The sequence below is a fragment of the Cetorhinus maximus genome, chromosome 15, assembly GCF_964194155.1.
Source record: "Cetorhinus maximus chromosome 15, sCetMax3.hap1.1, whole genome shotgun sequence".
NCBI lineage: Eukaryota > Metazoa > Chordata > Chondrichthyes > Lamniformes > Cetorhinidae > Cetorhinus > Cetorhinus maximus.
In genome coordinates, this window is record NC_135893.1 from 89,178,886 (window position 1) to 89,192,306 (window position 13,421).

Genomic DNA, 13,421 nt, shown 5'->3' on the forward strand with positions numbered 1-13,421 from the left:
AAAAAAAAAAAAATGATAAAATCAAATGTTTAGTGATGATGTGAATGAATTGCTCTAAACCTATGAGTGACAGTAAGCATCTCTGACATTAGTGGGAGGCATTAGAGAATGAGGACTTATTGTTGGCCCCTCTCCCATTTCTCACCTGTGCAATATTATTCAAAGACATGATGCCAGGTTTCACATGTATGCTGATGACAACCAGCTCCACCTCACCACCGGCTCCCCCAACCCCTCCGCTGGCTCTGTTAATGCGACATCCAGTCCTGATGAATTGCAAGTTGCTCCAAGTAAACATTGAGAAATCTGAAGCTAATGGTTTGCCCCACCCCCTGCCACAAACTTTGTTCCCTCACCACTGATTCCACCTTGCTCCCTGGGCACCATCTCAGGCTGAAAGAGACTGTTCTTAACCTTGAAGTCTTATTTGAACCTCATCTGAGCTTCCAGCCTCATATCCTCTCCATCACAAAGACTGCCTGCTTACTTCCACCCCTGGAATATCACCTGTCTCCGTTGTTGCTTCAGCCCATCTGCTGCTGTGACCCTCATCTGTGCTTTTGTTACCACCAGGCTGAGCAGTTCCAGTGCTGCCATGGCCAGTCTATCATCTTCCATCCTCCATAAACCAAAGCTCATCCAAAGTTTTGCTGTCCGTCTGCTATTCACCCATTCACCCATCACCCCTGTGCTGACTGACCTTGACATGCTTTGGGACACCTGTCCCAGTGCCTGCCCTTTTTGGCTCTGCGTGCTCGTCTGTGTTCTCCCAAAGCCCTGATTCATGCTACTGCCTCAGCAAGCTGCTACACAATGCTCCTGCAATTAAAGCAAGCCATAGCTTTTGGTAGCTCCTGTACCTTCTCCCCAAGAGAAGTCATCTTATAGCCCTAACTTGATCAGAGGAGGTAGAAAAAAAAGAGGAAATGTTGGAAAAGGCTGGGGCTGTTTTCTTTGGAACAGAAGAGGCTGAGAGGAGCTTTAATTGAGGTGTATAAAATTATGAAGGGACCAGATAGGGTGGCTAGGAAGGACCTATTTCCCTCAGCAGAGAGGGCAATATCAAGGGGTATAAATTTAAAGAAATTGGCAGAAAGATTAGAGAGGGAGTTGAGGAAATACTTTTTCTCGTAGAGGGTGGAGGTGGGACTGAAACTCAGTACCTGAAAGAGTGATAGAGGCAGAAATCCTCGTCACATTTAAACAATACTAGGGTATGCACTGAAATACTGTACATACTACAGCGCTACAAACCAAAATGGAAAGTGGGATTAGGCTGAGTAACTCATTCAGCTGGCACAGAAATGATGGGCTGAATGACCACCTCCTGTGCTGCAAATGTTCCACGTTTCCATGTTTTTGTTTCTTTTGCAGTTTTGTATTCCTGCAGTTGTATCATTCACCATTCTTTGGCAGTGAGTCCAACAAGCCCCTCCTAGTGCCCAAGACTGAGGTGAGTGAAGTTAAAACTTTGAATTGTCACACCAGAGAATGTTGCTCGATTTAAAATAAGATTTGCTATTGGTGACAAGTATGCAATATTGTGTGGATTTGTATTTGGGAAGTGGGTGGTAATATGGCTAACACTCAGGCTGCAATAAGGTTCTTCATCTCTAAATTCGACCGTCACACAGTTTCCATGCAGAAAACTTGGTGTATTTGCCTTCTGTCAGTTGAAAGGGAATGGCTTAGAAAGATTGGTCTGGGGTATCTTAAGTGGGCAAGAGAAGCAGAACACCCCAGGGAAAGAGGGATTTGATTATGTGGAGAGTTGAGAGAAGTTAGGAATTGATGAGCACAGATGTAGGGCATTCATCCCCTTGAAGCTTTTCTGAAGGGAGTTAAGAATTTTTCTTTTTATATGGAGAGTTATGGTAATCAAGAATATACTGCCTGGAAGGTTTGTGGAAGCAGCTTCAATGATAACTTTCAAAAGGAATAGGTTGAAATTTGAAGAAAAAAAAAACAATTGCAGGACTACAAGACAAAAGTCGGGCTGATTGAGTACCCCTTACAAAGAGCTGGCACAGGCACAATTGCTGAATGGCTGCCTTCTATGCAATAAGATTCTATTTAATCATAGGATGCAGACTATGCTGGCCAAGGCATTTATTGCCCATGCTGGTCAGCTGAGAAGGTAGTGATGATTCCTTTTCCTTGCAGAGATCATGGCCACAATGGTGTTGGGTAGAAAATTCCACAATATTGATTTGGTGGTGGTGATGGGAGGCTGGTGAGACATGTTCAAATGAGGCTGCCGTGAGGTAATTATGGTGGGACCCCCTTGTTTAAAAAATCAATTGCAAATAGATTTAATATCTATGCATTGTATACTCCTGTATATTGTAGATGAATGTGGCATGTACTGAGAGCTACAGGTATCTCATGAGCAGTTTTGTTGAAATTTTAGATCACCGAACGAGCGATTAAAGTTCTTGATCAGATGCCACCTTATGACACGCACAAGATTGGCGTTGTGTATGTTGGGGAAGGACAGGTAAGGGTCTTCTACAGCTCAGTGAGCCATTACATTGACCTGTGATCATTTTCACAGTGGTTAACATCACAGCTATATACTTGAGTTTGCAATTCCCATTTGCATCAACTCCAAACCCACCTTTTTGTTTCTTGTTTCCTTACCAACCCGTTTTGCCTTGCACCATCATCCCTTTTGTCACTTAATTCCCCTCAGCCTTCCACCCTTCATAAATTCTCTCTTTTGTTTGTTCCCACTCCCGTGCCTCTGTACTTGCTTAAAACCTGTTATGTTGCTAACTTTTCCAGTTCTGATGAAAGGCTGTTGGCCTGAAAGCACAGTTTAAAATAGTGAGAGGAGAGCCAGGATTTTCACAGTTTAAAACAGCGAGAGGAGAGCGGGAGTTTCATAGTTTAAAGCAGCGAGAGGAGAGCGGGAGTTTCACAGTTTAAAGCAGCGAGAGGAGAGCGGGAGGTTCACAGTTTAAAGCAGCGAGAGGAGAGCGGGAGGTTCACAGTTTAAAGCAGCGAGAGGAGAGCGGGAGTTTCACAGTTTAAAGCAGCGAGAGGAGAGCGGGAGGTTCACAGTTTAAAGCAGCGAGAGGAGAGCGGGAGGTTCACAGTTTAAAGCAGCGAGAGGAGAGCGGGAGGTTCACAGTTTAAAGCAGCGAGAGGAGAGCGGGAGGTTCACAGTTTAAAGCAGCGAGAGGAGAGCGGGAGGTTCACAGTTTAAAGCAGCGAGAGGAGAGCGGGAGGTTCACAGTTTAAAGCAGCGAGAGGAGAGCGGGAGTTTCACAGTTTAAAGCAGCGAGAGGAGAGTTGGGATTTTTACAGTTTTTAAAACAGCAAGGTGAGCCGGGAGCTCAGATATGGAGAGTGGGCCTGCGTGAGGAGAACAGTGGCAGCAGAGAGCCCCTTCGACCTGTTTCCACCTGTCAGAGCTGAAGTGTGATGTCAAAGGAAAACAGGTAGATGATTGGTGGGTATCTCATCTGTGTCTCTTTTGATTGGCTAAGTGGTTTAAATCAGGAGACCTTATTTACAACTAAGAGTACAGTTAAGAAATTCACCTTTAAAATATTTAACATCCAAATTAATTAAATAGAATAGAGATGGCTGGGCAGGTGATGTGTTGCAGCTTTAATATGTGGGTGCTGGTGGACGTCGGTGTGATCCACGGTGACCACATCTGCAGCAAGTGTTGGCTGCTCGAGGAACTTCGGTTCAGAGTTGATGAGCTGAAATCCGAGCTGTGGACACTGCGACGCATCAGGGAGGGGTAAGAGTTACCTGGACACTGTTTCAAGAGGCAATCACACCCCTTAGATTAATTACATCAAATTTGGTCTGTGGTCAGGGACAGGAGGGTGTGACTGCGAGTGAGGCAGGGATGGGGATCCAGAATTTAGCTTTGGAGGAGTCTCAGCCAGTGTCCTTGTCTAATAGGTACGAGGTCCTTGCTTCCGCTGTGGAAGAGGGCACAGACTGCAGGGAGGATGAGCAAACTGACCACAGTACTGTGGTACAGAGCGCCATTCAAGTTGGGGGAGAAAAGAGAAATGTAGTAGTAATAGGGGATAGCATAGTTGGGGGAATAGGTACTGTTCTCTGCAGCAAAGACAGAATTCCGAAGGCTTTGTTGCCTACCTGGTGCCAAGGTCAAGGACATCTCTTCTGGGTTGGTGAGGAACTTGGACTGGGGGGGTAAGGATCCAGTTATGGTCCACGTAGGCACCAACAACATAGGTAGGACTAGGAAAGAGGTTCTGCTGAGGGACTACGAGCAGCTCAGGTCTAAATTAAAAAGCAGAACCACGAAGCTAATAACCACTGGATTACTACCTGAGCCATGTGCAAATTGGTGTAGGGTAAATAAGACTAGAGAGGTATGCGTGGCTCAAAGATTGGTGTGGTAGAAATGGGTTCTGATTCATGGGGCACCGGCAGCAGTACTGGGGAAGGAGAGAGCTGTTCTGTTGGGACGGGCTTCATTTGAACCATGCTGGGACCAGTGTCCTGGCGAATCGTATAACTAGGGTTGTAGATAGGACTTTAAACTAATTAGTGGGTGGGAAGGTTCAATTGAAGGGAAGTTTAAAAAATCAAAAAGAAACAAGAGAGCAGAGGTGCAGAGTAGTGAACAGGCGAATGATAATCAAAGTGTGACAGGAAGGGGTAGAAAACATAAGCAGAAGAGTGCAGCAGAAATTAGAACCAGAATGAGTAATAATGGTAAAAAGTTGAAGCTTAAGGCTCTTTATCTGAATGCACGCAGCATTTGTAACAAGACAGATGAGTTGATGGCACAAATAGAAATATATGGATATGACTTGATAGCTATTACAGAGACGTGGTTGCAGGGTGACCAAAACTGGGAACTCAGTATTCAAGGAAATATGACGTTCCGGAAAAATGGGAAAGGAGGTGGGGTAGCTTTGTTAATAAAGGAAGGTATCAGTGCGGTGGTGAGTAGTGATATAGGTGCCATAGATCGTGATGTGGAATCAGTTTGGATAGAAATAAGGAATCGCAAGGGGAAGAAGCCACGGGTGGGAGTCGCCTATAGGCCCCTGAAGAGTTGCCTTATTGTAAGACCAAGTATGAATCGGGAAATAATGGAGGCGTCTAAGAAGGGCGCTACAATTGTCATGGGTGATTTTAATTTGCATATTGACAGGACCAGTCAGATTGGCAGGGGTAACATGGAAAACGAATCTGTAGAGTGCACCAGGGATTGTTTCTTACAGCAATATGTTGCAGAACCTACCCAGGAACAGGCTCTTTTAGAACTAGTAATGTGTAATAAAGTAGAATTAATAGGAGATCTTGTAGTTAAGGATCCTCCAGGGGTTAGTGATCACATCATGGTAGAATTTTAAATTCAGTTTAAGGGCGAGCAACTCTGGTCTCAAACCAGTGCCCTCAACTTAAATAAGGGCAATTCCAGAGGTATGAAGAAAGAATTATCTAACGCGGGCTGGGAAAATAGACTAAAGGGAAGGTCAGTGGATGAGCAGTGGCAGATATTTCATAACGTTCAGCAAAAATTTATCCCGGTCAAAAAGGACTCACTGAGAAGGATCAACCACCCGTGGTTATCAAAGATGGCCAAGGAGAGTAATAAATCTAAAACTAAAGCATACAAAGTGGTGAAAATTAGTGGTAGGCCAGAGGATTGGGAATTTTTAGGAGCCAGCAGCGGATGACTAAAAAGCTAATAAAAGGGGAGAAAATTGATTATGAAAGTAAATTGGCAAGGATTATAAAAACAAACAACAGCAGAGCTTCTATAGGTATATAAAAAGAAAGAGCTAAAGTGCATGTGGGACCCTTGGAGGATACAACTGGAGAATTGATAACGGGGAACAGGGAAATGGCAGATAATTTAAACTAATATTTTGCATCGGTCTTCATGATGGAGGACACTATAAACATTCCAAAGATATCAGATAAGTAAAGAGCTAATGGGAGGAAAGATCTTGTAACAGTCTCTATCACGAGGGACAAAGTATTTGACAAACTAATGGGACTAAAGGCCCACAAGTCACCAGGACCTGATGGCCTGCATCCAAGGGTTTTAAAGGAAGTGGCTGCAGAGATAATGGAGGCACTGGTCGAAATATTCCAGAACTCACTGGATTCCGGGAGGGCCCCAGAGGATTGGAAAACTGCTAATGTGACGCCCCTGTTCAAGAAGGGAGGGAGACAAAAAGCAGGAAACTATAGGCTAGTCAGCCTAACGTCTGTCGTTGGGAAAATGCTAGAGCGCATTATCAGGGAAGAAATAGGACATTTAGAAAAGCTTAATGCAATCAAACAGAGTCAACATGGTTTTGTGAAAGGGAAATCATGTTTGACAAATTTGCTAGAGTTCTTTGAGGATATAACAAGCAGAGTTGATAAAGAGGAACTGGTAGATGTAGGGTATTTGGATTTCCAGAAGGCATTTGACAAGGTGACACATAAAAGATTATTGCACAAGATAGGAGCTCATGGTATTGGGGATAATGTATTAGCTTGGATCGAGGATTGGCTAACACACAGAAGACAGAGTCGGGATTAATGGGTCTTTTTCAGGTTGGAAAGACGTAATGAGTGGAGTGCCACAAGGATCAGTCCTAGGGCCTCAATTATTTACTATCTATATTAATGACTTGGAGGAGGGGGCAGAGTGTAATGTATCCAAATTTGCTGACGATACAAAAGTAGGTGGGAGGGCATGTTGTGATGAGGACATAAGGAATCTGCAAGGGGATAGAGACAGGTTGAGTGAGTGGGCAAAAACTTGGCAGTTGTAGTTTAAAATAGGAAGTATGAGACCATGCACTTTGGTAGGAAGAATCAAAAGGCAGACTATTATTTAAATGGAGAGAGACTCCAAAAAAGTGCAGCACAGAGGGATCTGGGTGTTCTTGTGCATGAAACACAATGTTAGCATGCAGGTGCAGCAAGTAATTAAGAAGGCAAATGGAAATTTGGCCTATAATGCTAGGGGGTTGGAGTTTAAAAACAGGGAAGTCTTGTTACAACTGTACAGGGTGTTGGTGAGGCCGCACCTGGAGCAGTGTGTGCAGTTTTGGTCCCTGTATTTTAGAAAAGATATACTGGCATTGGAGGGAGTTCAAAAGAGATTCACCAGGCTGATTCCTGGGATGAAGGGGTTAACTTATCAAGAACGGTTAAACAGGTTAGGCCTTTATTCATTCGAGTTTAGAGGAATGAGGAGTGACCTTATTGAAATGTACAAGGTTTTGAGGGGGCTTGACAGGGTAGATGTTGAGAAGATGTTTCCACTAGAGCGGGAATCTCGAACAAGGGGACATAGTTACAGAATAAGGGGGCACTCATTTAAAACTGAGATGTGAAGGAATTTCTTCTCTGAGGGTAGTGAATGTCTGGAATTCTCTACCCCAGAGAGTTGTGGCTAGATCACAAAGTATTTAAAGAGGAGCTAGATAGATATTTGAAATATCGGGGAGTTGAGGGTTATGAGGAACCGGCACGAAAGAGGAGTTGAGGCCTGGGGCAGATCAGCCATGATCTTATTGAATGATGGGACAGACTTATGGGGCCGAATGGCCTACTCCTATTTCTTATGTTCTTATGAAACATTAACTCTGTTTCTCTCCATAAAGCCTTAGACGACAGGATGATATAGACAAGCTGGTCAGATGGGCAGAACAGTGGCAGGTGGAATTTAATTCTGAAAAGTGTGAGGTGATGCATTTTGGGAGGACTAACAAGGCATGGGAATACAAGATGAATGGTAGGACCCTAGGAAGTACAGAGGATCAGAGGGACCATGGTGTGCATGTCCGTAGATCCTTGAAGGCAGCACACAAGTAGATAAGGTGGTTAAGAAGGCTTATGGAATACTTGGCTTTATTAGTCGAGGCATTGAATACAAGAACAGGGAGCTGTATAAAACATTAGGCCACATCTGGAGTAGTGTGTGCAGTTCTGGTTGCCACACTATAGGAAGAATGTGATTGCATTACAGAGGGTGAGAAGAGATTCACCAGGATGTTGCCTGGGCTGGAGCATTTCAGCTATGAAGAGAGACTAGATAGACTGGGATTGTTTTCCTTGGAGCAGAGAAGGCTGAGGGGGGACCTGATTGAGGTGTACAAAATTGAGGGGCATAGATAGGCTAGATAGGAAAAGACTTTTCCCCTTAGTGGCAGAATCAATAACCAGGGGGCATAGATTTAAGGTAAGGGGCAGGAGGCTTAGAGAGGATTTGAGGAAAATTTTTTCACCCAGAGGGTGGGGGGTATCTGGAACTCACTGCCTGAAAGGGTGGTAGAGGCAGGAACCCTCACAATATTTAAGAAGCATTTAGATGAACACTTGAAATGCCATAGCATAGGGATTAGAGTAGATAGGGGCTTGATGACCTGTAAGGACACGATGGGCCGAAGGGCCTCTTTCCATGCTGTAAAACTCTGACTCTATGACAAATGCTGCCTGACTTGCAAAGTATTTCCAGCATTTTCTTTTTTCATTTAAATCAGTTAGTTTGCCTCCCGCTCTTTCCTGTTTTGGAGTCCCTTCATATTGAAATTTGTAGCTACATCTGCAGTAGATGTGACCATATGAAAACACAAAGATAATGGGCCAGATCATCTTTAACAGTGGTGAATGATGGGCTGTCTGTCACTGATGCGCTTTAGAACCCATCGGAGGTCCTGATGCACACGTAAGTGCTGTAATTGCCCAGAAAGTTTAAATTTCCTATGGGCTGATTTGTGCTGCCCTGGACCCTCCTCAAGTGTCTCTTACGCTGGTCTCCATGTCAGAGACTTGGGCTAGGTACCTCTCCAAAATTCTTACACAGTTTAATCTTGGCGTAACTCAGTGCTTATCAGCGCAACCCAACTCACCACCCCGACCAACACCCAGTTGCATCCCCACCAACCCATCTGCCGACATCTAACCCCCTCACTCCCGTCTCTCACTCACCCACCCACCCTCTCGCTGAAAATTTGAGATCTTGAATCACTTACCTGAATACGGCAGCTGATGTCGTCAAAAGGGGGCATAACCCCTGCGCTGCCTCTCTTCACCGATGCTCCCGATGGATGGCTGTGCTGATCTATTGCTGCTGCAGTTGGGACTGAAAGTCCCGGCCTGAAGGATCCAAAAAGATCAGGCCGCAGAGATTTTCTCAGTTAGCAACGATCACCCCAACGTCATCGCTGACCAGAAGATCTGGGCCTTTGGTTGAATTTTTCTGTCTATTGTTGCATGGTCTTCAGTGTGTTTTGTTTTAATATTTTATTAACAAAGGAAGCTTTGAAATTAGGGTTAGTATTTGTGCTAAATTAAATGGTTGCAAAACAAACTGTACAAATAATCTGTCACAGGACTCCTGCATGGAGCCTATTAGTCGATGATTTCATTGGTAATGTGGGACAACTAATCCCGATTTAACACATCTGTTTCATCATATTCTCAGTGTGATTAGTCTTTAGAAACCAACTTGCAAGTGTTTTGTACTAGTGTATATTTCACCTCAAATGTGCATGCTAAACTTCAGTTTATTCACTAAAGTTCAGTGAATAAACCCTTGGCTTAACCTGGGTTTTATTATGTTTCAGATTAATAATGAAGTTGAAATTCTGTCCAATGCGTATGGCTCATCCAGGTATGCACAGTTCCTGACAGGCCTTGGTAAATTGATCTACCTCCAAGACTGTAACCCAGAACAAATTTTCCTTGGTGGCCTTGACACGTACGGTGATGACGGGCAGTTTACCTACTGTTGGCATGACGACATCATGCAAGGTAAGTGAATATAACTTGCTACACTGGAACGAACAGTAGCAGCGATGTCTGAAACCACCTCATGCTTCCCTTTCCCCTAGTTAAATATGTCAGTACTTGGCTGCCTACACCACTCAGCATGGCACTTAGATGAGGACACAAGATCATTGATCCAAATTTGACCCAGGAAAAGGAAGGAATGCTCAAACCTTCCTCAGCCCTTCAATCCACCAAGATTTCCCTAGTTTTGCTTTTCTATGCATTCCCGATTTTCATCCCTCTATCGTTGGTGGCTGTGCCTTCAGCGTTAAGCTCTGGATTTGCCTCCCTAAACCCCTCCATTTTTCTCCTCCTCCCTTTTCTTTTAAGACGTTCCTTAAAACTGACCTCTTTGATCAAGCATTTAGCCACCTGGCAATTTTATTTTGATAATGCACCATTTTATTAAACTAGAAGAGTTGTGTAAACGTAGGTCGCTGTTGGACAGGGCAGGAATACTAGCGGAGAATATCTCTTAGATCAACAATAGCAGTAAGTTACTGTTTTAATTTGTTTCTTTGTCTTCTCACCTTTACCCATACTTTTCGGTGCCATGTTACCAATTTTGGGTTTATATCTAAGAAGAAATGTATAGAAATATTTGCATTTATATAGCACCTTCCATGACCACAGAACGTCCCAGAGTGCTTTACAACCAATGAAGAGCTTTTAAGTGTAGTCCCTGTTGTAATTTAGGAAATGTGGCAGCTGATTTACATACAACAAGCTCCTGCAACCAGCAATGTGATTGACAATGACCTTAATTTGTTTTTGATATTGATTGAGAGATCACTATTGGCTTGGATATCAGGGAGGGGTGGGGGATTGGTGGATAACTCCTCTTCGAAAAAATGCCATGGTATCTTTTTCATCCAGCTGAGCAGGCTTGGTTTAACATCTCATCTGAAAGACAGCACCTCTGACAGCGGAGTACTCCCTCAGTACTGCACAGGATTGTCAGCCTAGGCTGTTGCACTCAAGTCCAGGAGTGGGACTTGAACACAACCTTCTGACTCAGGAGAGAGTGTTACCAACTGAACTACGACTGATACTGGTATCTAACTCCTAACACTGCTGACATGGGGATCATAAACCTGTTAATTTTCAATCTATAATAAGAAAAATATTTGCGCTTTATGAAAGATTGCATACATTGAGTCAAAGCAGTAGATCTTCCCAGGGGACCTATTCACTATTGTTTGAAGTGGGGTTCCTAATTTTTGAGCCTGAAGGATTTCAGTAAAGCAGGTATGGTTGATTTTATATTCACCCATTCAAATGTTAAGTGCCAGTTAAATGCTATAAACCGTATCATTTTAAGGTTAAAGCTGATAATTCCATGCCCCTTCTGAGCCTGACTAAACTGCATTTGCCAGTGCTGGTGTGACAGGTGGTGAGTTTCCCTGTTTAGTTAAGGGGCCACTTCATTTCTCTTCTCACCCTATGTTTCTCTGCCTACACCTTTTCCAGCACCCATTTCACCCAATGCTGACGAACAGCATTATAGCGGGACAGGTAGATTAGGTGGTTAAAAGGCATATTGGGATACTTGCCTTTATTAGCCGAGGCATAGAATATAAGAGCAGGGAGGTTATGCTGGAACTGTATAAAACGCTGGTTAGGCCACAGCTAGAGTATTGCGTGCAGTTCTGGAATCCACATTATAGGAAGGATGTGATTGCACTAGAGAGAGTGCAGAGGAGATTTACCAGGGTGTTGCCTGGGCTGGAGAGTTTTAGTTATGAGGAGAGTTGGATAGACTGGGGTCATTTTATTGGAATAGAGGAGATTGAGGGGGAGGACATGACTGAGGTGTATAAAATTATGAGGGGCATAGATGTGGTAAACAGGAAGGAACTTTTCCCCTTGGTGGAGGGATCAGTAACCAGGGGGCATGTTTAAAGGTAAGGGGCAGGAGGTTTAGAGGGAATGTGAGGAAGAATTTTTTCACCCAGAGGGTGGTGGGAATCTGGAACTCACTGCCTGAAAGGGTGGTAGAGGCAGAAACCCTCATTTAACAAGTATTTGGATGTGCACTTGCGATGCCATGGCATACAAGGCTATGGGCCTAGTGCTGGAAAATGAGATTAGAATAATTAGATACTTGTTTGACCGGCACAGACTCGATGGGCCAGAGGGCCTTTTTCTGTGCTGTGGACCTCTATGACTCCAAGAGCACTGATGTAGAGGGTGCTTTCATCATCTACAGATAATTGAGCCAATGGGGGAGATAGTTCAGTTTAATGTTCTATTTCGTGATGGCCATTGTAAGTATTTTATTTGCCCATGATACAATTATTTTTTACTCTGATTTCAAATTTTTGACTCAAATTCAGGAAATGAAAAATATCCAAAAATTGCAAGGCTTATTAATATTAAACAGATAATTAAATAGATGTAGAACAAATCTGAAAATTTCAGATTGCAGATGTTGTTGGACATAGAACCATAGAAAATTTACGGTGCAGAAAGAGGCCATTCAGCCCATCATATCTGCGCCAGCCAAAAAGAGGAAAAAGAAACAAGCCACTTATTTAATCCCACTTTCCAATACCTGGCCCCATAGCCTTGCAGGTTACAGCACTTCAGATGCGGACCCAAGTATCTTTTTAAATGAGTTTAAATGAGCCTCAACCACCAACTTAGGCAGTGAATTCCAGATGCCCGCCACCCTCTGGGTGAAAAAGTTTTTTCTCATGTCCCCTCTCACTCCTCTACCAATCACCTTAAACCTGCGCCCCTTGGTAATTGACCCCTCAACTAGGGAAACAAATCTTTACTGCCTACTGTATCTAGGCTCCTCATAATTTTGTACACATGAATTAGGTCACCCCTTAGCCACCTCTGTTCTAAGGAAAACCCTAGCCTATCCAATCTCCCCTCATAGCTGCAACTTTCAAGCCCTGGCAACATGCTTGTAAATAATGGTGGGGCATCATTGAGATTTTGGATGATTATGTAAATGGGTGATGTTGATTCTGCTGCCTGTTGAACATTTCTCCTGGCTTTCATTCCTCTTTTTAAATGTTCTTGGGATGAGCATCGCTGGCAAGGCCAGCATTTATTGCCCATCCCTAACTGCCCTTGAACTGAGTGGCTTGTTAGGCCATTTCAGAAGGCAGCTAAGAGTTAACCACAGTGCAGTATGTCCAGAGTGACACGTAAGCAAGACCAGGTAAGGATGGCAGGCTTCCTCCCCTGAAGCGCATTAGTGAACCAGATGGGTTTTTATGACAATCCCGTAGTTTCATGATTATTATTAAAGACTTGCATCTTTACTCCAGATTGACTTCACTGGGAGACATGTGCAACATGTGGCTGATCAGATATGACCTGTTTTACACTGTCGCCTAAATTACTCCGATGCGTTTGCAAAACGTGACTCCCTCTATTCCCTCAGCGTTTTCCTCTGTAGTGATGAACTTTTCTTTTCTCCAATGTTATTGAAGCAATTTTTCACATCGCGACCCTGATGCCAAATAAAGAATCAGATAAAGCCTGCTGCAACAAGAAACGGCACATAGGGAATGACTATGTGGTGGTAATATACAAGGACACTGAAGAAGAATACAAACTGGGAACAATAAAGGTATTTTCTCTCTTGCTTTCATGTTCGTTCGTGCTCCGGCACCTACCCACCC

The 13,421-nt window shown here is 43.8% G+C and overlaps 1 protein-coding gene across 7 annotated transcripts in view; it reads left to right on the forward strand.

Annotated features, from left to right (window-relative positions):
* The window catches only part of tsc2 (TSC complex subunit 2), a 120,718-nt gene that overhangs the window by 98,921 nt on the left and 8,376 nt on the right, over nt 1-13,421 (forward strand). For all 7 annotated transcript variants that reach the window (XM_078558922.1, XM_078558927.1, XM_078558921.1 and 4 more), the window contains 4 exons: nt 1,375-1,453; nt 2,411-2,497; nt 9,576-9,762; nt 13,230-13,369. In XM_078558922.1, coding sequence (XP_078415048.1) covers nt 1,375-1,453; nt 2,411-2,497; nt 9,576-9,762; nt 13,230-13,369 — 493 coding nt within the window. The remainder of the gene's footprint in view (nt 1-1,374; nt 1,454-2,410; nt 2,498-9,575; nt 9,763-13,229; nt 13,370-13,421) is intronic.